Raw genomic sequence first — 27,013 nt, 5'->3', positions numbered from 1 at the left:
GAGAAGCTGTGGGAGCCACAACCACCCGTGGTGCCACAGGGGTGGAGCTACCCAAAGCCTTTGGTATTTGCAACTTCTCACAGATGGCTAGGGATGCAGGAAGAGGAATTGTGGAATGCCGAAATCCTGCTGGATTCTGACTTGGTTTGGTCCCATTCCTTTGTATCTCCGTTTGTAACTTTTGGAATAAAAAATGTCTGTCTCATGCCATTGAATGTTGGAAGTGTTAAACTTCCTTCTCGTTTGTACAGGGGCTTGCAGCTAAGAGTTTGCCTTAAATCTAAGAGGAGACTTTGGACTTGGACTTTTCAGCATGCTGATACTGTTAGACTTTGGCAACTCTTAGAGATGGACTAAATGCCTTCTACATAAAGGGGTGTGCATGAGTGTTTGCAGGGCCAGAGTTAGAGTGTTGTGGCTTGTGTCTAGATCTTCCCTCAAAGCTTCATGCAGTCATAGTGGGGGGTAGGGTTCTTCAGAAGCAGCTGGAACTAGAGTGTATGGTGCTGGAATCAAGGATATGTGATTACTAAATCAGTCCACTGATTGGTTTGGCGTAGTTTTCTGTCTAGGATTAATGGTGTGAATGACACACATGCCCTAGGGTGGGGAGCCTGTATACAATATAAGGAACAGAAGGATGCTTGTCTTGTCCCTTGACTGCTTTGCTACCTTCTGTCTGCCATGTCCATCCCTCTACCATGCCACCCTGTCTTGGAGCAAGCTGACTATAGACTGAAACCTCTACAAACTATGAGCCAAATTAACCTTTCTTCCCTTAACTTTGGGCATCAGATATTTTGTCTCAGCACTCAGAAAAGTAACCAAAACCATGACTCTCCCAAATTCATATTAGAGAGAGGAGATAGTAAAATGTATTGATACCTTACCATTGATTCTATTGTAAAGAATCTATATTATTAAATTTAGACCTAATCAGAGAGTGATATAAATTGTCAAGTATACAGGGCAGGGGATGTAGCTCAGTGGTGCCGCCGCCTGCCTCGAAAGTGCAAGGTCCCATGTTAAACAATCCCTGGTACCAAACAAACAAACAAGCAAGCAAACAAACAAAAAACAAACAAAAAAAAATATAGACTTAGCTCTAGATATAGTATGAGGAAAACAAGAGGCTGGGCTTATGTTAAAGTGGTTAGAACTATATTTACAACCAGAAAACATTGCAACCTTTGAATCCGAGAGTAATAGATTTCTCACCCAAATCTCTAAATAAATAAATAAATAAATAAACAGAAAGTAGCTCATTTAGCCTCCTCTCTTCATCATGTGTCTCAAACCAGAACTTTTTAAGCCCTTAGGAAAGACTCTCCTGATCACTCACAACAGGTCAGGATTCCCAGGTGTGAGTTTCAACTACCTTTCATATCCACGACATAATAAGGATTTATTGAATCAATCAAGCAATCAATTTGTTTTTCATATCAGAACATTTCATTGTTTTTGTCGAGTCACTTCAAATATTTCAGGACACAATCTCAGTCTAGGTACCTTGTTAAAAAATACATTGTTTCCATTAGAATGATCTCATAGTTTTATTTTTACTGTGAAAGTTATGTCACAGGCATGTTTTATAAACTGTTAAAGAGTTTCTGCATGAAAATCTTGACATTACTTGATCCAGTGTACTGGAGACCCCTGCAGTAGGTTCCAGTCTCCTGCCCAGTGAATGGCACAGAGTTGTAGAAAGACTTAAAGACAAATTAAAGAAAAGAGTGGGGAGCCAGGATGGCCAGTGCTGCTCAGCCAGCAAAGATCCTGGCCAGTCGAAGCCACTACTATTTATTGATGACATCATGGTCAGATTGAGGTACAGGGGCTATGTAAGGGGACATACAGTTGCTATGGACATGTTACTGATGCAAGCAAGGCTTGTAAGGAAAAGGCAAAGCGTTCTTGAATTAGGAACAGAACAGAAAAAGTACAGAGTTGCAATTAGAACCTTGTCTTTCTAGTTAAGGAAGTTTTAGTTTTAGTCTTTGGAAAGGAATTTGGGTGTGAGTTGCTTCATCCTCGGTTTCTATACTATCTCATATTGAGCTCCACAGCTTCACAGGCTATTTCTCTCCACTCTGGCCATTAGCGGGAAGCCCATGCTAACCTGCACACTACTGCAGTGCTTATGATGTGCTTCTGAGTCATATAAGCTTCAGTCAGACTCACTCCTTAAAATAAGCCAATTGAGGGGTGAACTCTTTACAGCCTGCAATACTTAAAGCCTGCTTTGGGCATAATTAACAGGGCGGTCCCCCACACAGTGAGTCACAGATTTGTAATGATTTGGTTATATTTGAGTACTTTTCATAAATGCCACTATGGCTGGGAGACAACATTTTTCTTTCTACTTTTCCTTTTCTTTTTGTCTCCTTTCCTCTTTCTTCTATTTTCTCTTTTTCTCTCCTCTCCCTTCCTCTACCTCCTCCTCCTTTTCTTATCCATCCTCTTCCTCTCCCTCCTTTTCCTATCCTCCTCCACTCCCTTCTTCCTCCCCCTCCACTCCAATCGTCTCCCTTCCCTTCCCTTCCCTTCCCTTCCTTTTTAAATTTTGAGATGAAATCTCACTATGTTGCCCAGATTGGTCTGGGATTCTTGGGCTCCAGTGATTCTTTCACTCAGCCTCCCCAGTTGCTGCGACTGTAAGTCTGTGCTATGGTGGCTGGGTAAGAGAGAGAACTTCTCAACTCACCTTTTCCACCCAGATTTCTAGGACTTCCTTTACTCTAACACCTCTTTCCTGTGTAGTCTATGTTCTTTGATGTAACATATCTTACTAGTATTATGTAATTATCCTTCACTCTTGGAATTTGCTACTCTGCTGTTAACTCATCTTGATTAATTTTAACATATTTTTAGGATATTCATTCACAACTTGCTAATACTTATTTTTTTCCTTTTTAAAGTAATTTTCTTCCTGTTATGCATTTGATATTTAATTTTTTTAAAAAATATTTTGTCTGGTACTAGGAATCAAACTCAGGACCTTTCACTTGCCATGCAGGTGTGGGGCACTGAGCTAAATTCCCAGCACTTAAATTTTCTAATTTAAAGCATGCACTGTGAAATCTTTCTGTGCTATTCATGTCACATAAAATAAAAATACTAAAGTTTTGATTTTTTATAATACCTGTATATTCATGAATGTGAAACCATGACTAATACTTCTGAGAAATATTCCTGATACTACAAGTGACAATGTCCATACACCATCACAGCCACTGGGTGCTGGAATAAAACCGTAACAGTATAATTCAATATTGAGTCATTTTGTCCTCATCTGAGACTTTATTTTCTGCTTATTCACATCCCATGGGGACAGAGGTGTTGCTTATATACAGAGAAAATTGCGTGTTCAAAGGTTAGAGTGAGCAACTATGACAATACAGCTGAAGAGCGAAGGTTGAATGACAGGAGTTAGGGAGGATGGGAGAGAAGTGTGGATCACAGCTAGAAAGGCAGAGGGGTGACTGCAAATGCCCTTGTGTAATAGCCTCTGAACTATGACATGCTGCTAGCGAGTATGTTCTTAAAATAACAGAGAATTTTGCTCAACAGAAAAAATAAGATCAGATTTGTATGTCAATGACGTCATTGTGTCACTTCACTACACACCTGAGGTGGACGCATGCTCAACTGTTTGACTTGGGCATATGATCAAGGTGTGCAATCTTTGTTAATTTCAATGTTAAAGTGTCAAATCCAAGAAAAACTTATGTAGCGAAAGTACGGAAAGAGAGCTTGTACTGCGCAAATACTAGTTTTGCATTGAGCACTGGATGCCAGTTTTAAGTGTATTTCAAATGTGAACATTAAAACATAGATGAGATTTCTTGTAAAATAAATTCTTTATTAATCTGTTAACTCATGAAGCCTGGTATTTGCTTAAATAAGTTCCTCCTCAACATATCCTTATCAGAAATTTTATTTTATTAACACACTGAAAAGTAAATGTTTTCATTGTCCTTTGTATATCAGTGGAACATTATGAATAGATTTTCATTTTTTATATTTTAGCATTTCCCCTTGATATCAGGTAATGATGTTGAGCATTGCAAATGATGAGTAATAGAATATATATTTATTAATTATATGTGAGATGAATATGTTCTGACCCCCAGCACAAGCCCTAGCCCACATATAATAATCCTCTTTATTTTTTAATAGAATGTAGTTGAATAGTGTAGGAGGCAATAAAAATGTAAGAGAAAGGTAACTTTTATGCCATTATATCTGGAATAGTTTTAAATTCTTATTTTCTGGAATACTTATTTGTAGTGCTTCCTTTCACACTAAAGGATTATTTTTTAAATTTGTAAATAATTACCTTTTTAATACATATCTGTAATAATGTTCTTCTACTCTTTGGCTGCTATTATTTTTTTCTAGATCCCAAAACATTTCATTGCATGTGTCAAGGCTTACTTATCTGCACACCAATTACTCACTGGACGCGGAAGAATGAATAGACCTCTGCTTTTATGAGGTTGCATTGTTGTAAAACTAAAATCACAGCAAAACTAAACAAGCTTTGTTCATTATGCACCAATGTCCCTTGTGAGTCTCTTAAAATACTAATTAATTTCATAAGTTATCTACTGTTCCTAAGAACATATTTTGATCTGCAAGAAATTATACACCCATCCTTGAACACCATGGGCAATGACAAATGACAGTGTAATATCCGGCTCTGCTAAACTTGTTTCTTTGATGTTGGCAACAAAGCTCATTTTTGTGTCTTTATAAAAATGATGAAAATAAGCTGTACCTTGCAGGATTATTGTGAGAAATAAATGCATTTAAAATTCATATATGTGAAATCCATATAGTCGCCCAAGGCTCCATGGTAAAAAAGGCCTCCATGCTTGGTATAATGCTCTGTTTGGTCTCTTGAAATTCTGAAAACTTCTCCAACAAGTGGCAGTGAGTTTTGATTTTGCACTGGGGTCCACAGCTTACATAACTAGTCCAAATGCAACAAGAAAGATGCTAATTCAATCCAAATATTTCCTTAATCCTTCAGAATAATTTTACTTTACCAAGTCCAAAATGCCTTTTGGCCAACGCAAACCAATTTAAATTATAAAGCAGGCTATTTTTAAAATATAAAAGAAGCTATCTTTAAAATAAAAGGTAATCGTCCTTTAAATTACACAGTACAAACCCAATAATGTTTATGGCAGAAGACATTTACTAGTAATGTAATTGTCAAGAACTTAATAAATTACTACTATATTTTAAAAGGTAGTTGAAGTGATTTATGATTTGGATTTTTGAAGATCTGTGTCTTGCTCAATTTATGCAGGTTGCTAAAATAATTATAATATCATAAATAATTCCCTAGAATTAGAAAGAATCCTTTGTCTTTTCACAGATAAATGCATTTCTACATCTGGAAAGACTTTTTCATCTTGAGAACAATTTAAATATCCCAGTCTTCTTTTTTGAAATTTTTCTAGTATATGTGACATGATGTCACCATTAGTATTTATACTTACAACATTCATAATGATAATTTTAATGTATTGAGCTCTTATGTGCCAGGATGGAATAAATCTTCAACATGCATTGTCTACCTAGTTTCTATTCTATCTTCTCTGTATCTGTCTCTGTGTCTTTCCCCTCTCTCTCTCTCTCTCTCTCTCTCTCTCTCTCTTTCTCTCTCTCTCACACACACACACATACACATGCATACATACCTACAAGCACACACACAAAATTCCCAGGGTATTAGTTCCATTTGCAATAGTAATGATATTGAAGCTTTGATTTACAGAGCCATACAACTCAGAAGAAATGGAGCTCAATTTTGAAACTGTCTCCAAAGTTTTAAAAGCCCTCACTCGATCTATGGATCAATATTTTCAACTAGGAGCATATTTTTAGAGCTCCATGATTCTATAAAATAATTTAGTTTAGGTTTTTTCTAAATAATCTGATAAAAATATATGTGCATTCTAGATCATCTCTGTGATCTGGATACATCTGTCTTCATACACCCACAAGCATACCCTGATCCTAATAAACTAATGGGAAGAAATCCGACAGGTTAAAACATGAATAATTCCCACTATGTGAAGGACACATAGTGTCATGCACTAGCATTTGGCAGGTAGGAGGAACTTGGAGAGAAAGAATTGAGTCATTCTATAACATGGTGTAATTTAAAAAGTAGTGGACTCTAAAAGCCTGCACTCCAGTAGCTGTTTTCTGAAATACTTTGCCAAAGGTGATTTAATTTCAGGAAAATAAAATCTTCTGTCACATTGGATCCCTTTGCTATTTTTAACTTTTATTTTGTCTTTTAGCTCCTCTGTAAAATTGTTTTGGTTTATGATTGTATGCAACTCAAAGAATAAAGATATCTCTGTTTTTATTTGAATACGTGTAAATAATGTTACAATAAAATACAATTTAAAACTGGAAAGTCTGTGGGTTCTCTTTTTTCTTTTAGTTTAAAAGGGATTGGGAGAAACACTGTACTGGGAGGTATTTTTTCATGTGACTTGTTGGTGATTAGCGTCGCGCCATTAGTTTTTGTTATTATTTCACACATTTTTGATAGAATAGCCACTGCATCTTCTTGGTCATTTCATTTCCTCATTAGGCTTTTATCTTTGGCCTTATTTTTTTTAATGTTTGAGGATTGAAAAAGGTAGAGCAGTTCACTGATGTTTAACACGTTGTCTTCATCTTATGATTGTTCCCACAAATCATTATTTTTAGGTTTTATTTCTGGAATGTAATGTCTTGGTTTTTTTTCTTTTTAGTTAAACCTTTGAAAATATGAATCTTCCTGCTCTATAGTTTGGTAATGAAGCAAGTAATTAGAATATTTTTTAAAATCAGTAAATTGAATTTCTGAACATATTTCATAATTATAAGGACTTATTGTTTGATTTTTGTAATATTGCCTCAAGGTTTTTCAATTATTTGTTTTGTTTTTATTTTTTTGGTACTGGGGATCGAACTTGGGTCCTTGCACTTGTGCAGCAGGTGACTAAACCACTGAGCTAAATCCCCAGCCCAAGGTTTTTCAATTATAATAAAACTATATTTATTGAGAAATTTCAAGTTTTCCTAAGTGTTTAAATGCTTCCTCAAATTTTGCACAATTAGTCTTCAGAGTTAGTAGGATCATATACATTATTATTAGTAAGTTTTAACCCAGTCTATGTTTAAACTGAGAAAAGTAATACAGTTTCCCAGATGCCCAATTTATTATCCTTATCGGTTGCTGGATTTTTACCATTGCAATGACAATGTTGTATTTAGTTTTCTTTATGTTCTTAATGCTCTTGGATGAGGGAAATGCTGAATATTAGAAGAACAAATGGTCAAAATAATTTTAAAGGTAAAAATAAAATCAAATTAGAATAATCTTAAGACAAAATTCATGTCTATATTTTGTTTCACATGTAAAAGAATTAGTTTACAAATTTAAATGTATCAGAGAAATCTATAAACTCAAAATACTTCCTGAAAATTTTTTTGTTCTCATTCTTTCCTATGCTATCCTGTCATTCAAGGGGAAATTGTAATACTTTGTAAAATATATTATATATTTGATTTCATAAACATATGTCATCTCCATGGGCAGTAGTCTCTTCTTGCCATGTATTATTTTATTTATTTTATTTTATTTTACTTTATTTTATTTTATTTTGGTACTGTGATCGAGCTTGGGACCTTGCACTTGTGAGGCAGCCAGCCGTACCATGAGCTAGATCCTCGCCCCTACATGTATTATTTTAGATAAGAATAAATCATCTAAACCACACAGACATTCTGTCCATTATTTTTCTATTGAGCATAGGTAAAACAATGCATTTACACTTCCATACATAAAATTGTATGAAAATAATATTGCCTTCTATTAAACAATACTTCAATATTCTGTTTTACTTGCAGCTGAATGTGGTGCATCTGCAACAAATAATGAAGGAATTTTGCTTTCTCCAAATTATCCACTCAACTACGAAAACAACCATGAGTGCATTTATAGCATTCAGGTTCAAGCAGGAAAAGGAATCAACATCTCAGCCAGAACATTTCATTTAGCACAAGGAGATGTCCTTAAGGTAGGTAAACTTAGACATATTTATATTCTGATTATTTTAATCATTACATACACATAATAAATTTACATACATGTATATATGTATAAATAATAAACCATAATTGCATTTGACTTTTATACATTACATTGTATATTATACAGGAATTCCTACAGTACTATTATTACTTTCATAGAAATAGAATGTTTTGTTTCTAATGTTTGTAGTAGGAAAAGGTAAATTTTTTGTAATTTTTAACTTTTCCTATTTCAGTAACACCAAAATATGAAATTTTTTACACACAATTTCTCATTTAGGAAGTGTTATATATAAAACATAGTTAACATACAAAGACATTTATTTAAGAAACATAATGAAGATTTGTTTTGATTTTGATGTCTATGCAGTAACATAATTATCTCTATTGATATATCAAGAATTATTTGCATTTGAGACTGGACATCAATTTTGTGACTATGTAAGCCTAAGAAATCAATGTCTATAAATTTAGAAACAAATTTTATTGACAAATATATTTAGTATAAATTACTTAATATAAAAATTTGAAATATTCAAATGTCCTTTTATTAAAAAAGAAAATATTTTGGAAATAAATATAAATCACATATATAATAAAACAATTTTATAATTATGTAATATATTTTGCATTATAAATATCTGATAAATGTAGTTGATACTCAGGATAAAAATAAATGGTTTTATAAAAACATTTAAATTTTAAAACCATGCGTTTTTTTTCCTAATTGTGAAGATATTGTTAAGCAAAGTACGAAATTAATTTTGTATAAAGTTTGGGAAAAATTCCCTACAGTACATCTAAAAGTGTATAATTTTAATATTAATTAAGGCTAATTAATGCATCCACTCCTGTATTGTTCACTTTTCAAGAAATTCACCACTTGAAACCCTTCCACCTCCACTTCATTGCCTGTACCTTCCTGTTAAAGTAGTTACATTTGCAGGTGGAGGTATAGCTGAGAGGTAAAACTCTGGGCTATTATGCACAAAGCCCTGGGTTTGATTTCCAGAACTTCAAATAATAGCAAAATAATTATATTTGTTAAACTGGGCTCAATATTAAGACTAATGGGATGCATATATATATTATATATATATTATTCGCTGCGGTAGTTTTTTTTTCAGAATTACTATAGGGAAAAATGTATGAAGGCATACATAAAAGCTGTAATCCTAGTCACTAATCATTATCTGTATCAAATGTATTTATGAATTAAACTCACTGTTTTCCCAAACCAACCATTCGTAACTATCATGAGTCTTCCTACAACATTCTCTCCTTTCTCTTTGAAATACTTAAAATGTATATATTACTTTTCAATATTGAATGATGCTTATTATTTGGAAAATTCATTTGGCTTAAGAGACGATGTCTTTTATAAGTAAAATAGCCCCAATGTGTAACTCAGAGTGCTTTCTAACTAAAGTCTTTCTTATTTAGAGTAAGGAATGTATGTGATACGTATTAAGTTGCGAAAGGCAGGACCTCAGTAAGAAGTGACAATTTAAGGTGACAAGATGGTGAAAGATAGAAGAAGGTAGAAAAATACTTAAATTTCAGGGTCTTCAGTGGAGCTCGTTTACCATTCTGCCTGTAGTCAGGAGTTCAGGTAGGCATCCACTGCGAGGCTAGAGCTTTGCCAACTGCAGAATCTCCAGCTCCTGCAAGTATCCTGTGCTCGGCGCTTTTCAGTGACTCTCTGTATGACACTGAGTCGCACCAGAATTCCACGGAGTTGGCTCTGACCCAGTTGTTTCACCACTCAGTTGTTTTTTTTTTTCTTCTCCTACCTTGAGTTCTGTCATTATTTCATCGAAATGGCTAAGACGTAAAGTTCTGTCTTAAGTTTGAATCAGAGCATAACTCATTTGCTCTTTTCTTAACTTACCAAAGGAATGTTTTTCTAGGTTGGTTGGAATCTGATAGAATGTACTTTTCTGTTCTTTTTACATGAGGTATGGCAGGAGTACTGAATGTCTGCCTGCACCCTCATTTGTAATACATAATTTTTTGTTTTGTTTTGTTTTGTTTTTGGTACCAGGGATCGAACTCGGGTCCTTGTGCTTGTGAGGCAGGCAGCAGAACCACTGAGCTAAATCCCCAGCCCTGTAATACATAATTTAATTAATTCTTTCAAATAACAGTTAGAGGAGGTGGTTATTGTATTTAGGCTTTAAACGATGGATAGTGAATAGTTCTGATTGCCAGACTGATAGGAAGTAACCTGAATACCAATCAGAAATACTATTTTTGTTTTTGTTATTCTTGTGCTGTTTTATTTTTTAATAAAGACTAAGCACTAGGTTTAGATAAAACAATTTAGCAGCTACAAAAACTGAGGCAATCTTTTCACCACAGCTAGCACTGTAGCATTGGGTATTTTAAATAATTATTTCTTATACAAAATTTATTCTTAATGGATGATTATGGAGAGGAGCCACTATAATGACTTGAAATTGGTCTTGAGAATCTGAAGGAGAGTTTGGAAAAAAAAATGACATGTAAATGAAAAATAAGAGAGATGAAGGACCTGAATAATTATATTCTTTTAGAGCTATGATCAAGAGATTATTTTCTTGTTGTTTTCCACAGTGCATGATTTTCAAGTTTCTTTCTTATAATAATAGGAAACTCTATAACAAGAGTTTGGAATAACAGTTGTAAAAGACAATGGTTAAATTTTCAGTAATTTTGAAAGCTGAATTTTAAATGTAACTATTACTAAAAATTATATTATGAAATAGACTGTAATGAAATTACTATTAATTAGAATTAAATTATATTTCTAAAAAGTAGTAAATTCAACTTCCAATTTCCTAATTACTTTAATAATGCTTTTGAGAGACTGAATAAAAATGATAAAAAGCCATTGTTTAGACTAAGATCTTCAAACAGATCAAGCTAAAAACTCAAAACAGTCACCCATGTGGGGAAGTTCCACATCAACAAACTGAAACTAAGCTGTTTATCTGAACTTTTGGAAAATCATGATTACAGATAACAGCCAAATTTCCCAAACAGGCCAGGTCTAGTTGGCAGGATAATGACATTCCCTTTGTATTAATCCTTTCACAAAGTACACAAGTGGAAAGAGCCTGATGTTAACTAATCATTTTTGTTACATATCTCCCTGTTTCCACCTCACAAGTAATTTTGTAAGGATCAATTTGCTTTTTTGTTCCTTTGTTTCTGCCTTCTTCAGCCCATTGTCTCTGTTTATAAAACCAACTTCCTCCATCAAGAAATGTATTCTGTTTTATGGAATGAAATGTTAAACAACTCTAGATTAGAATGTAAAGCCAATTAAGATCGTTAAAATACATTGTCATTATTTTTGCCCTTTGATAGAAGTTGTTTACAGCCACTGTGTCTCTAGGTGTGCCTCTTTCTGTTGCCACTTCCAATAATATGTGAATACCTGGATATGCATTTTCCATAAACTGTTTATGCCATAGCAATCAGCAAGCAATACAAATCCTGGATGGATTTATTATTTTATTCATTATCTAGGGTTATGTAGAAATGGGTTGTGTCAATCGCTACTATATTGCAAATAGCACAAGATATTGAAGAAATGTTTTTCTAGTATTTCAAAATTACATTCTGTTCAGTAAAGTTGCTCATATTGCTGGCAAACCTGTAAAGTTCTGATATAATCGGGTTTTTGATGTTGCTCTTTCCTCTTAACATGAAAAAAACCACAGGCAATATTCATTTAAGAACTCCTTTTGTCAGTTTCACTCATATTTTATTTATACAGAAAAGTTTGGCAGAACAATGAAAGCATCCTGGGAGAATTATTTAGCTACATGGAATTTATAATAATATTGAGTATTTTATTAAGAATTTAAAATTTGTATGCTATACCTCCTTAATACCAGGAGTTGGAAAACAACCGCTCAAGGACCAAATTGGGCGGTACGCCATGCTGTTATTATTTGTTTTTGAAGAGATGGGCTTTCCCACATTGCCTAGGCTGTCCAGCACTCCCGCTCAAGTGATCTTGCCGACTCAGCCTCCGAAGCAGCTGAGGGGAGTAGATACCTGTCCCTGCACTGGGCTGACACCCTTTCTGTAGATAAAATTTTGTTAGGAGAAAGCCATGGTAATTCATTCACTCACTACTTGTGGCTATGTTTGTGCCACAAGGGTAGGACCAAATGGTGATGACAGAAGTAGTACTGTCCTGAGAAGCCCAAAACGTTTATCCTCAAACCCTTTTCAGAAGCTTTGTCATCTTTCTATAAAAGCAAATCTTTAAAAGTTATAAATGAGAATACATTTTCACCAGACTTGATTGAGAACCGTTGAACATTTTCCAACCCACATACCTGTGATCCAAAACCACACACACGCCAACCAGGTCTAATTCCTGTTCCCGGGTAATCCTTGCTTACTTCCTGCCTCAAATGCTTTCTCTAAATGTCCCCTGAGGAGACCACCATGTTAGGCCTTTTATGTGTTTCCATAATTGAGGTCAGAAATATGAACTAATTTTTCACAAAACACAAGACTTTGATATAGAGATGAGACTTCAACTTTGTTTTAAATTTATCAAAGCTCCTAGAAAGCTGACCCTTAGGCCGTCAACTCCCTTAGTAAAATATATGGACTCATATAATTGAAGATAAACTATATATAGCTAATAAAAAACAACTGAATACAAATACAAATTCTATACTCTGTTTCATATTATCTTTAGGGCAAGTAGAATAAGTTTTAGAACAAAACTCTTTTTGGTTAAATACTGCAATTATTTTTCATTCAGACTTGGACAATTAATTTATTTTAAAAACAGATTTGTTTCCAAATCACAATCTATAAAGCAAAAGACCAAAAATGAAAATTCTAGTATCCTAGAGGAGAAATAATATGAAGGTTTGAATCACCATACATATGTGTATGTGTTATTTATTTTCATTTTTCAATTTACTTTCTGCTTTTAGATTCAGGTAACACCTTACATGGTAACTCATGAAAAAGTGAGAATGTTTTCTAATCACACATTTATGATATCCCTCTTCACAAGTGTTCTGAATGATGATAGCAGTTTGCCATAATATAGTTTCACGTGACAGATTTAAAAGGGTCTGCATACCATAACTAATCTAAGGCCTTGATCAGGTTTGATAATTAAAATATGGCAATTTTAAATTCTACTTATTTCTGGTGTAATATAATCAAATGAATTGCAACCTTTTAATAAATTACAATCTCATCAGAATATCATTAATATTATAGAAGTTGTCATAGCTTTCCATGATATTAACTCTTAAGTCAATGTAAAAATATAAAAACAGAAAAAGGAAGATAGACTCAATAAAAATATATTTAAAGATCTGAATTTTAATTAGAATAGTAAGATTAAAAAGTGGCAGTCTCAAATAAGAGCTCTATGTAGTTCTAATCAGATCTAGTTTAACCACTCTGAACTATAAATTTACTTTTGGAAGAGAGGCACATCTTGTTTATTTTGTTTTCTTATTTGTATGTTTTCATTCATGTCTATGTTAAAGGTAATTTGTCTTCAATTAATTACATTGCTTTGCTCTTCCTTGTTACCTTTATGCTTTCGTATATTTCAATATACTTGAAGGATTTTATTTAAACTTAAAGAGCATTGACCTATAAAACTTCTTTTAAAAAATATTTAAATTGATATTTGTTTTTCATTTTGATTGAGGGATTTTATGCATTAAATATTTCATACTTGAATGATTAAATTTCATTTTATGGTGGAACTTACATATTATTTACTTTCTACCTTTTGATTACACATTGTTAAGTAAATTGTAGATAGTGGGTTTTAGTACTGAATTAGGTTCTCTTAGCCGAGTGTTAATATAATTATATTTTTAAAGCATTATTTCTTTTATCATATCTTTTCTTTCAATGGTTACTTTTTAACTATGGCTTAAAGTTACTTTTAAAAAAAAGAAGTATGCTTCTGGCTTTAAAAAGTAGTTTTGATGAAAGTGTCTTTAATGTGACAAACAAAATTTGGTTGTTTTTTTTAAAATCTTCAAATTAAGAATGATGTTTTCTTAATCTTATCCATAGGACCCAGCAAAAGTGTGGAACTAAAGATGTGTTGAATTATTTTGTTGCTTTTTACATTGTTAGATATAATAATCATTTAAGCCTGTCACAGTAATAAGAAAATATGAAATATCTTAATTAAATGCATAATTAAGGAAATTCAATAAGCAGAGGGAGAAAGACCTAACTAAATACCTAATACAAGAGTAAAAGAGAAGTTTTAAATGCAGTCATCACTTTTTAAAGTACTGAGAAGTCTTTCATGGAATATACATGTAATCCCAGCTACTAGGAAAACTGAGTCAGGAAGATCACAAGTTGGAAGTCAGCCTGAGCAATGTGACAAGACCCTGTCTTGAAAACAAAATAAAACAAAAAAAATAGAAGGGAAGAGAAGAAAAGAGAATAGGAGTGGAATAGAAGAATAGGCGGGGGGTACACCTCAGTGCAAGAGGCCCTGGGTTTAATCCCCCCATCCAAAAACAAACAAACACAGTAATAAGAAAGCTTTAGAAAATATAATTAAAGTATCCTACACCCCAGAAAAATACTTTTTTTTACAACTTGACACATAGTTTTTTTTAATTTTTATTAAAATTATTGGTACATTTAAATTATACAGTATAATGACATTCATCATTGGAAATTTGCACCTTTACCTAATCCATCTTGGTTCTTATTTCTTCCCCGTTCCCCTGCCCTCCCTTCAACCCCTCCACCTGTCCCTATCTGCAAAGACTTTGTTTCCATTTTTTTTCTCATATTCCATTCCCTTCTTTCTTTTCCTTTACCCCTCCCACTTCCCCTTCCCCCTTGCAACTTTTCTTCCTATTTCACATTATCCATTATATCTTTTAGTCCTTATTTACGCTTTAAGTTTCTCACCCTAGAGAAACTATTCGGTGTTTACACGTGTGAGTTCTATTTATTTTACTTAAGAGTATTGTCTCAATGTACATCCATTTAGCTATAAATGTCTCTAGTTTCACATTCTTTGTGGCTGAGTAACACTCAGTTTTATTAAAAAAAAAAAAAAATTTTCTTTACCCACTCTCAAGTCAGTGGTCAATTGAGTTGCTTCCAAGTTTTAGCTATCATGAATTGTGCTGCTATGAACATGAGTGCACATATATTACTGTGGTATGATTCTTTTTTTGGTACTGGGGATCAAACTCAGGTCCTCGCTCTCCCGCAGCAGGCGGTTAAACCACTGAGCTAAATCACCAGCCCTGATTCTTTTAATTCTTTGGGGAAGACACCCAGCAGGAGAATAGCTGGGTCAAATGGGACTTCCAATCCTAGTTCTTTGAGGTATCACCATGCTGATTTCCACAGTGGTTTCACCAGTCTACACTCCCACCAGCAGTGGAACAGGGTTCCTCTTTTCCCGCAGCCCCACCAGTATTTGTTATTGGTTGATTTCATGATAGCAGCCATTCTTTCTGGGGTGAGGTGGAATCTCAGTGTTGTTTTCATTTGCATCTCTTGAATGACCAGTGATGTTGACCCATAGTTTTTAATTTTAAGGTATCAGTGGAAGACTTCAAAGATCATAGTTGCTGCAGATAACCCAGTTGCTACTAAGAAACATCCAGTAGAAGATTGTTTATATTACAGAGGAAAGACACAGATGTAAATTTTATGAGAGAAAATTGCAGCACAATATTGGAACATTACTATGCAAACAATAGGCAGATCAGATTGGAGGGGAGATAGACAAGTAGTAATTAAATAACCAAAAGCACTAGAATGTTTTCCTAAACTGATGAAAGCCTTTAGCCTGCAAGTATAAAACATGCACTAGGTTATTTGAAGAATGCAAATATTAGAAGTATAATGAAATTTTCTCAATTTTTAAAGTTAGTGTGATATCAATATTAATGTGATAAAGATAATTTGAAAAAAGAAAATTGTGTGAAATATATTCTAAATAGATTCTTAATTTTAACCTGAAGACTTAACACAAGAAAAATGTATCATGTACATAAATGCTACTAATAAAACTTAGTATGCCACCTGAAAGTGATTCTTATGAGTTCCACTTTGGGGAATCACTTGCTGAAGCAAGATCACTGGAGTAGGAATGCAGGGACTTAATTTTTACTCTAATACTAGGTAGTGGGTAAGTAATTTGCAGCAAAAAACAAGTAAGTTTTGAAGCAGAATTTCCCAGGTTTTTATCTGCAGTGTTATTCACCTAAGTCACCCCTCTCTTCTGCTCTGGGGAAGTAAATGCTATGGAAGATTTGCCTGGTGGGGGCTAGGGATTTAGCTCAGTGATAGAGTGGTTGTCTAACATGAGTGAGGCCCTAGGTTCAATACTTAGTAGTGAAAAAAATATGTAGATTTGTTAGGTAGAATTGATCATTGGAATACCACAAATCATTCACATATCTAAAATGTTATTGCTCCCAAGAAACAATTTTCACTGACTGGGGATAATAAAGACCACACTGAAAATGAAGTCATAAAGGAAATTCAATAATATTATGCATTGTTGGCCAACCTTGAGATTAATTATTGTGAATGTTTAAAAATATAATCTGGAAGTACATGAACACATTGGTACAGAAATCCCGTAGTTTGAAAACTTACTGAAATGCAAGTATCATAAGCCCATGGGATCACATGTAAAAGGTTGTTTATTTCACCATTAATTATAGTAAAAAAACCAAAACTTCAGTTTATCAAGATGGGGAGAGTAGAGCAAGTAATGATAATGACACTGCATGGCTCTGATCTTAGTGGAAAGAACCTACATTGACTGAAGACATGTCTGTAATTCATGGATAAAAGAAAACAGATTAAAGTATAAGAAGTTTAATCTTCAAAAGAATAAGTATGGTGGAAAGATGAATAGGAATTGGCTATTATCGCAACATTTACATTTTAACTTTAAATATATTTTGCAGATTTATGATGGAAAGGATAAAACGACACACCTATTAGGTGCTTTTACTGGTGCATCTATGCGAGGACTCACACTTAGTAGTACTTCAAATCAGCTCTGGCTAGAATTTAATTCTGATTCTGAAGGGACAGATGAAGGCTTTCAACTTGTTTATACTAGTAAGTATTTTGGAAAAAATAAAATGGTTAAATATTGCTGCTGAATATTTAGTAAATAACTACAACATGTAATGTGAGGCAAGGTGTAGTATTTGATTATCAACTTGGTGTTTATAACTGCCTTCTCCATATATAACTTTATTTTACCCCAACAACTCACTGCATAAATTAAAGCTATTTAGGTGTTGTCATCTTTACAACTGATACAACTAAGGTTCAGAGAGAATGAATGATTTTGAACTCTGGGTTTATTCGTTTCTATGTATTTTAAATAGCAGGATTCTCCCTATCCAATATTTAAGAAATGCAATTAAGCTTCTTAACAGATATTTGAGTTCTCATCTAATTGCAAACTGCAGACAATGCTTGTACAATGATGATTCTTGGTCAGTCATTAATGATAACTGGATGGTGTCAGATGATTTCAAACTAAAACTTACCTAAAATTGTATTTGCTGTGCCTTGTGCTAAATTTTCTTATTAATGAATTCACGCAGACTTCTTATATCAATGTCAGCTTCTGACAAATAGTAGAAGTTCAATGACTGGTAATTATAGGTAGGTGGTTACATTGATTGTTATGTGAATTAAATGAATGCACTTTACCAGTGTCATAATATAAGAAATGAACTAGTTACATCAACGAGCAAGCAAATCTATTCAAAACTATATGTTGAGTTACTATGTAACACAGTTATGTAGCAGTAAGAAAACAAAGTATAGGGCTGGGGATTTAGCTCAGTGGTTCCGCCGCCTGCTTCACAAGGGCAAGGTCCTGAGTTTGATCTTAGGTAACAAAAAAAAGAGAAAATATGTAAAACAAATGATTATTTTTTTAATTTAATAAATTTACAATCTGTCAGATCAAATTAGTGATTGGAAGTTTGGAATACTCAAATATTTAATATAGAACAATTCATTAAGTAGCAATATTCAGAAGTCTTCACTGCTCAATATTCATAAAAATCCGATCCCTTATGCAGTTTCTCAAGAAGTCAGATGAGTAGAAATAAAAATAGAAGAATTAAAAATGTTACTGCACCAAAGATTATAATGTTGGGCTTTTAAAGGAATTTGAGTGAAATGATCGCTTGTTAAAATGTTCTGTCTCATTGGTATGAGAAAGAGGAAGGAGAAGAGTTAATGATACGTTATATTAATATATTTGGGTCCATAATACTGAGCGATTACTTTTGCTACCAATTTATTTTAAGGCTTTTTTCAACCTGTAGTAGAATTATTACATCATGGACATTAACAACACTTGATTGAACAAACGTAATACTGTATACCTACTTTGAAATCCTCAGAAATGTGTTTCCAAAATGATTTCTCAAGAATCCCTGCCGAAGAAGAATGTCCCACCAAATTGTGTCTGCAGGTATTATTGTAAGATGGACTAAAAGTGGTGTTACTGAGTACTATTGTTCATATAAAATTTCTGTGATCCCTGAGAAAGGGAATTATTTAAAAACAATTGTTTTCCTCTTGCCCTTTCTCTATTTTCTAATAGGATTGCAGTCAGTTTAAGATTGCCAGTAACAACCATAATACTTTCCTAATAATCTTTCTTTGTTCTGCTATATTTTGCATTTCTTATTGTATAAAATGTTTACAAGTTTCATAGAGAAATTCTAGATTTCTTTTTCTGATACATAAAATCTGTGTAACAAGATTATTGTACAAAGATACTAGAAATTGTTGGAGATACTTTCATTTAAAATTGTATTGGTTGCTAAGGTGTCTGGAATAAGTAAAATCATTTACTTTATTATCAACAGTATGACCTATAAACTGTCAAAAAAGAAAAACCTTTATAAGAAAATTTTTGGAGTTACTTTTCTTAATAACTAGCTGTTCATTACAGCAGATGTGTTGTCATAAAGATTGTAAACTATTGAGTTGAGAAGAGGGTGTAAAAGCAATTATTATTTAGGAGGACAAATATATTTCTGTGAATCATTTTCATTCTCAAAGATGAAGTTAAAATGTTGTAATCTCCATTTTGGTTCTAAATGATTCAGAGTCTTCTTCAGGGTGTCTCTGGAGATCACAAATTGGGTAAGTGGTTATGCACTTTTGTGAAGAAACAGTTGTATTATGAGCCCTTCTATGGAGGAGAGTCCTAAAAGTAGTAACATATTTGTTATCAATTGTATTTATTGTTAAGTATTACTTCTGCTGTTTACATTGGCAACTCTCCTGCATATCTGCATTTATCTAAGAAGTCAACCTCAGATTTAACTTTGAAAGAATTTTTCCTCATCTTCCAAATACATATTCTTCATCTTCCAGCTGTAGCACCCAGATGCAGGTGGCTTCTCTTCAGATTGGGCCCTGTCCATCTTTCAGATGGGCATCAAATGAGCACTGAACTCTAAGATCCATCTCAGATGTCTCCCCACTGACACTTTCAGCCAGAACTAGCTAACATCATTTTTTTTTTCTTAAATTCTTTTATTGGTACATTTTAGGTATACAACATATTTACATTTCTCATTGGGAATTGCACCTTTACATGATGCATTTTGGTTCTTATTTTTTTCCCCATTCTTATCCACTCTCTTCACCCCATCCATCCTTCCCTATTTACAAAGACTTTATTTCCATTTTTTCCATTTCTCATCATTTTTCCTTTCCCTTCTTGCCTTTCCCCTGCCCCTCCCACTACCCTTACCCCTTTGGACCTTTTCTTCCTATTTTGCATTATCGAATATTCATTCTAATTATTGGTACATTTTAGGTATACAATATAATGACATTCATCATTAGAAATTTGCACCTTTACATAATCTCTCTTGGTTCTTATTTTTCACCCTTGCCCAGCCCTCCCTTCAACCCCTCCATTCCTCCCTATTTACAAATATTTTGTTCCTATTTTTCCATTTTCTCATATTAATTTCATTCCCTTCTTTCCTTTCCCCTACCCCTCCCAATTCCCCTTCCACTTTGCCCCTTTTCTTCCTATTTCACATTATCTATTATATGTTTTAGTCCTTATTTACACTTTCAGTTTCTCACACCAAAGAAACTATTCAGTATTTATACATGTGTGTCCTATTTATTTCACTTAAGAGTATCGCCTCAATGTGCATCCATTTAGCTATAAATGTCTCTAATTTCTCATTTTTTATGGCTGAGTAGTACTCCATTTTATTAAAAAAAACACATTTTCTTTATCCAGTCTCCAGTTGATGGGCATTTGGGCTGTTTCCAAGTTTTAGCTATTACAAACTGTGCTGCTGTGAACATGGGTGCACATATATCACTGTGGTATGATTCTTTTAATTCTTTGGGGAAGATCCCCAGCAGGGGAATAGCTGGGTCAAATGGGACTTCTAGTCCTAGTTCTTTGAGGTATCTCCATACTGATTTCCACAGTGGTTGCACCAGTCTGCACTCCCACCAGCAGTGGAGCAGGGTTCCTCTTTCCCCACAGCCCCACCAGCATTTGTTATTGGTTGATTTCATAATAGCAGCCATTCTTTCTGGAGTGAGGTGGAATCTCAGCATAGTTTTCATTTGCATCTCTCGAATGACCAGTGATGTTAAACATTTTATCATGTATTTATTTGGTATTTCTACTTCTTTGAGAAATGTCTGTTCATTTCAGATGCCCATTTTCAGATTGGGTGTTTAAATTTGGGAGGTCTGATCTTTTTAAATTCTTTATAGATTCAAGATAGTAGACCCTTGTCTGAGGAAGAGCAGGTGAAGATTTTTTCCCACATTGTGGGTTGTCTCTTCACACTGCTGGTGGTTTCTCTTGCTGCGCAGAAGCTTTTCAATAAGAAGAGATCCCACTTGTTGATTGTTTGTGCTACTTCATGGGCAACTGAGGTTTTGTTCATAAAATCTTTTCCTACACCGACGTCTTCAAGAGTTCTACCTAACTTCTGTTCCTACTGGTTCAGTGTTTCTATTTTAATATTCAGATCTTTAATCCATTTGGATTTCAGTTTAGTGCATGGTGAGAGATATAGGTCTAGTTTTAATCTTTGGCAAGTTGAAACCCAATTTTTCCAGCACCATTTATTAAAGAGGCTATCCTTCCTCCAGTGAGGGTTTTTGGCTCATTTATTGAAGATGAGATGGCTGAATGTATCTGGCATTGTTCTTGCATCTTCTAATCTGTTCTACTGGTCCTCAGGTCTGTTTCTTTGCCAGTACCATGCTGTTTTTATCACAGTAGCTTTGTAGTATAGATTCAAGTTGGGGGTCGTGAGTCCCCCTGCCATGTCTCTGTTACCTAGAATTGCTTTTGCTATTCTGGGTCTCTTCTTGTTCCATATGAATTTTTGGATTGTTTTCTCAAGGTCCATGAATTATGCTGCTGGGATCTCAATTGGAATTGCATTGAATCTATGTAGCAGTTTTGGAAGTATGGCCATTTTCACTACATTAATCCTTCCTACCCAGGAGCAGGGGATGTCTGTCCATTTTCTGATATCATCTTCAATCTCTCTTTTCAGAGTGCTATAGTTTTCAGAGAAGAGGTCTTTGATTTCTTTCATTAGGTTGATTCTTAGGTATTTCAGGTTTTTGGATGCTATTGTGAAAGGAATTATTTGTCCTATTTCTCCCTCAGTGAGTCTGTCATTTGTGTAGAGGAAACTAGCTAACATCTTGACATTTATTCTGTGGTTGTTTACAGCTAATATAACAGCACATTGCTTTGTGGTTATACTTCTTTCCAAATATATTGTGCATGATTCTTAGGGGACTATTTCATTTGAGTTCAACTGGACCTTTTTAAGTACTCCTGGTAAATTAAAATGTAGTGTGAATACTGATTTTATAAAATCCTTTTATAATTTGAGAAGGTTCATTTGGGCTACATTTTAAATGTTCACAAATGTTTAGAGGCAGTAACTAACCAATTTCTGAATATAAGATAGTGTGCATAAGGTGTTCAAATATAAGGGAGAAAAAGGAAAAGACCATGTTTTAGTGTTCAATTATCTGAGTAGAGGCATGTTTAAGGCAAATTCCAGCATGTCCCTTCCATGGTATGTTTTCCTTACAAAACTTCAAACATTGTTTGCAAAACATCTGGAAGAACCCTGGGAAATTCAGAGAAGGTGGCAGTATTCATGTAGAAAGAGTCAAATCTGTAGGACAATTAGTGAGAGAGGGTCAGGTAAGGTTTCATGAAGATGTAATGTTAAATATGGAGACTGTGGTTTCACAGAAAAAATGCCATGAAAAATTCCGAGCAGACGGGATGAGGAAACACAGAGACCAGGAAGACCCTAAGCAATTTCAAGGGAAACAGTTGAACTTATATTATCCCCACATACCTGGATCCTTCTCACAGTTCTGGTGGTTAACAGTTGCTCTTGATGCTGTTGCCAGTTTTGTTGACTTAGTGACACCGACCATTGTCTGAGTATCTGCAATTTTAAATAAACTGAATTGCATTTGACTGACATAAAAATGAATAAATAAGTTACTACAGGCTTTTAAGATGCATTTTATTTTAGCTCTCTTATTGGTCCCTTCATTATATACTTAATAAGACTAGTGAATAGATACACGGAAGCAATGTCTGAAATACTGCTTTTTGCTTCAAGTAATAGAACATCTAACCATGGCTTAAACAACTAATATTTATTTTGTTCATTTAAGCAGAGAAAGAAGGTTGTTAAGTCGTGATTAAGGTGCTGGATAAAATTAAAAAGGCTTCTACTCATTCGTATATATATATATATATTTCTATGTTCCTTGTTGTGATATTCTTACTGGTGGCTGCTGTGACTCAGTATGTTCAAGGTAGAAAGAGTAGAGGATCAGGTAGTCCCAACCACATACGCCTCTCTTATCAGTAACACAAAATCTTTCCATTAGGCTCAGTCAACAATCCCTTTATCTCTCTGCATCCAAAACTGGACCATGTAGTTAATTTTACAGTAAGGTAAGCTGGAAAATTAAGTTTTTGGCAGACTAAGTAATTGTCGTAGCCTTAAACAACCATGATATATGGCCTGATATGGTTAAATTGTAGGTGGGAACAAAGTCAAATTTTGCTGTTGAGGCAGAAGAGGAGCTACTGAGAAAATAACTTATCATGTTTACTATAATGTACAGCTGTCAAAAATATTCCAAAAAGAATTGTGTCCAAATATATTGAACATACTATCTACCTGTATTTCTATGATACCATGAGACTCTTAGGAAAGAATTCTGCTCACCCATTAATAATATGTTTGCTGCATACACTAAGAAGATTGTTGGTAAATCTTCCTCCACTTTTAAGTAAATATATACATACGGTACCTGGTATGAAAATCCTTCACTACACTTAATAGAAAAAATCCTGCCTTATTTTTGTAAAGCAAACTGAATCTATGTAGTCCTTATCATTAGAGCTATTAAGGAAAATCTCATTCTGTCTTTTGGAAGATGTTCCTATTTCCCCAAATGCCAGTAAGTTCTCCATCTTCATTAGTTTGATTAGGCAAAGTGCTGACAGCTGTGCAGTTTGGATGACCATCACCTGTGAGTCAAACTTTGTCAGACCATGGTAACCATTAGGGAATATGATTGTACTTCCATCCTCCAACATCCCAGAACCCAACTCCTTCAGTGGATCAGGCCATTGTTCTCATTTTTCTCAAAACAATGGCTGCTAGTTATACTTCAGAAATATGAAATCTTCTTCCAAATAAAGATTGGTAAGAGGAATATCTTCAGGTGTTATATACAACCCAAATTACTTGTTGATATTGCCATGAGGTGGAACTCACAAAGGCATAGCTGGCTTTTCTACACAGTATAGGGCAGTGGTGTCGAACCTATGGCATGTGGCCACAGTGGGCTGTTCATATCACTGAAAGCTCTAAAAGGTTCGCCATCTCTGCTATAGGGAGTAAAATGAGATAATATTACTTTTTCCTTCTAAAGTTGAGTGGAAGTTCTAGAAATTATTATCATAAGACAATATGCTCTCTAAAACCTCACTCTTTCTGGTAACCCTGTAATAGACACAACAAAACCAAGTAGGATACTCTGACCAGACTCTTTCAGTCTCGCAATGCCTATTTCAAGAATAAATTCCTAAATCTGGTGTATTCATCTCCCTCTGAAGGCTAAGTTGTAGAAACATTTCTATTTGGTTACTTATCTACTCTATTATGCTTGGGTGGAACTTATTGTTAATTTATTTATTATTGAAACTACTTATCTGGTCATAGGTTATATTTATCTTTTCCTAGTCCAATGTTATACGTTCTGAGGGCAAAAAGAAAGTGAGTAGGACAAAGTTCCTGCCCATGAAGAAGCAACTTTTCTGGCAAGGGTTGTAGCTCAGTTGTAGAGTACTGCCTGACATGGACAAGGTCCCGGCCTCAATTTCCAGCACTACACACAAAAAAGAAACTAGCTTTTCAAGGGACAAAGCAAAAAGTAACATGAACAAAAGATAACAGAACTACTTTTAGAAACTTAAAACGGGTCAGCAGGATAGACAGAATGAAAATGGCATTACTGTACCTAATCAGGTCAGAGACTCAGTCTTAGAGATGTCACCTCGACTGATACCTGGATGAGAAGAAAGGACAATGGCACACAGATGTAAGAGGCAGAGGATGCTACACTGACAGATTAGCAAGTGTGAAGGTCTAAGGAGGGTGAAGTGTATGGATAGAGCTGACTAAGCAAGTAGAACCGAAAAAGGGGAAAGTTAGAATCTAGGCAAGTGTGGACTATGGGAAAGGACTTGGAATTTATTTAAAAGCCACACGGAGACATTCAACATCATCAAAATGTTAAACATGAGAGTAGACAATGCTAATAACTACCATTTATCTACCAACTACTAGGTATAAGGTATAAGGTATAAGGGAGGTATTCTTATAATCCCCAGTGAGTAGAAGAGGCAAAAAAGAACAAACAAACAAAAACGATAAAACAAAAAACCACAGACTTTATTTGCTCATGGTCACATAGCTAATAAGTGCAGATAAGAAAAGTGAACTGCTGAAGTACTCTGCCTCCAGAATTCATATAACCCCAGGCCACACTGTCTTCCAACCCAAGATTTTGATATTGTATAAGTAAAATTCAATGGATTTTGTCTGTTTAACATTTTCCATATAATGTAAAAAATATTTTTAAATATTAATGAAATATTTGTCATACTATACTTAAGAATCTCAATGCTTTCTTATTGGCTCAATTTGCTATCAGAGAATGACTTGATATTAGTATCTTTCACAAAACTCTTTTTTACTCTTTCTTGTGTATATTTCATCACAGACTCTTTAGCTCTCTTCATTTGAATAAAGTTAGTAGAAAGGAATTGGTGTTTTTGGCAACTCTACATCACAGAGCTAAATTATGCTATGTTGACAGATTACATCATTGTCTTCTCAAGAGCTAATCTGATAAGCCTACCCATTAGGCAGTATATCTGAGCTCAGATGTTTTCTTATTTCCTCTGCCATATTAAATTTACTTTAAAAAATTCACTGGAGAAATGTCCACTATCTCAAGGAAAATCTTCAAATGTATTTGGACTCTACTAGCCTTTCAGTTTTGTGGCTTGAGATGATTCAATAATCTACAGAGAATATGGCCATTTAAAATTTTATATTCACATTCAAGGTAGTCATTCACTAACTTGTGATGCCTTTTCTTCTGTACTAGCCTTACAAATATACAACAAATTATGCTATTTAAACTCTTTAATTTAGTTACTGACATGTTTTTGGCAATGAGATCCATAAAAAAAATCATATGACCTATTAACTTTAGCTTTCTTCTTAGTATAAAATTTATTTAATGCAAATGCAAGTAGAAAATAAAGTAAATTCAAGGGAGCACAAAGCTACCTCATGTGGTTCTGTGGCTTATGAACAACTTAGATGTACTTGGCATTGGCTTTTTATTTTAAATCTTGAAATTAACCAAGAAATAAAGGAAGTATTGATTAATGGTACATTATACAGCACAAGGTATTCTAACAAAAATAAAGAAGAAATATCTTATCTGTCATTTACCTGGAAATTATTGAATATAATTATTTCACACTAGAAAAACAAAAATATCATTATCATTTTCACAACCTTCATAGACCAGAAGCTCTGTAAACTTGAGCTTAAATACCTGGTAATTTACACATTGCATAATATTAATTTCTGGCAGGTTGAAGACCTCCATATAAATATCAAAAATTTAAAATGCTCAGAAAACAATTATATCCTAGAATAGCTATGTATTTAAAATAGAGAAAAAATATTTAAAAGGAGACATACAAGCAAAAGTTATGTCAGGAACTAGTACAATTCCTGGCCTTCTAGGATTTCCTATAAGGATAGGAACTAATAATCTAGGAACCACATTTCCCAAACTCTCTTGCCAGCAAAGATCTCTGTTTAAATTCTGCCTATTAAAGGTGGTCCTGTGACAGCCGAGAGGTGGGGTCCACCAACAGCTGCAGGCAGGAGTGTGGTGCTGGCAGATGGCTGTGTGTGGCGGCAGCTTCCAGCCTGGATTTCCTGAAAGCCAGCAGTGAGTCCTCCAACTTTCACTCCCTTTGTGCTTCCAAACTTGTCGAAGCCTCATTTCAGCTATTCACAGTATCTAAATGACTTCTCTCTTCCTGACCAGGTCTTTGCTGGTAATCACAAAACAACAACAATAGCAAAACTCTACAGCAGCATGTACTATAAATAAAGTTTTAAAAGTCTCATTTATTTAGTTTTGTTTTTTTTGAGGTGGCCTCGCTAAAATGAGACATTTTACGTCTTATTTATATAACAGAAAAAGATACACTCTCTTGAAAAGATTTCTATAA

At 34.2% G+C, this 27,013-nt stretch overlaps 1 protein-coding gene across 6 annotated transcripts in view; it reads left to right on the top strand.

The window, feature by feature from the left end:
* Positions 1 to 27,013, top strand: part of Csmd3 (CUB and Sushi multiple domains 3) — a 1,141,260-nt gene that overhangs the window by 803,607 nt on the left and 310,640 nt on the right. For all 6 annotated transcript variants that reach the window (XM_087190703.1, XM_087190702.1, XM_087190706.1 and 3 more), the window contains 2 exons: positions 7,924 to 8,093; positions 17,061 to 17,217. In XM_087190703.1, the coding sequence (XP_087046829.1) occupies positions 7,924 to 8,093; positions 17,061 to 17,217 (327 nt within the window). The remainder of the gene's footprint in view (positions 1 to 7,923; positions 8,094 to 17,060; positions 17,218 to 27,013) is intronic.

This window comes from Heterocephalus glaber, unplaced genomic scaffold (assembly GCF_053883595.1).
Source record: "Heterocephalus glaber isolate CG9 unplaced genomic scaffold, H.glaber_assembly_v1.0 deba00001555, whole genome shotgun sequence".
NCBI lineage: Eukaryota > Metazoa > Chordata > Mammalia > Rodentia > Bathyergidae > Heterocephalus > Heterocephalus glaber.
Note: the sequence above shows the minus strand (reverse complement) of the source record. Positions and strands in the feature narration are given on the sequence as shown.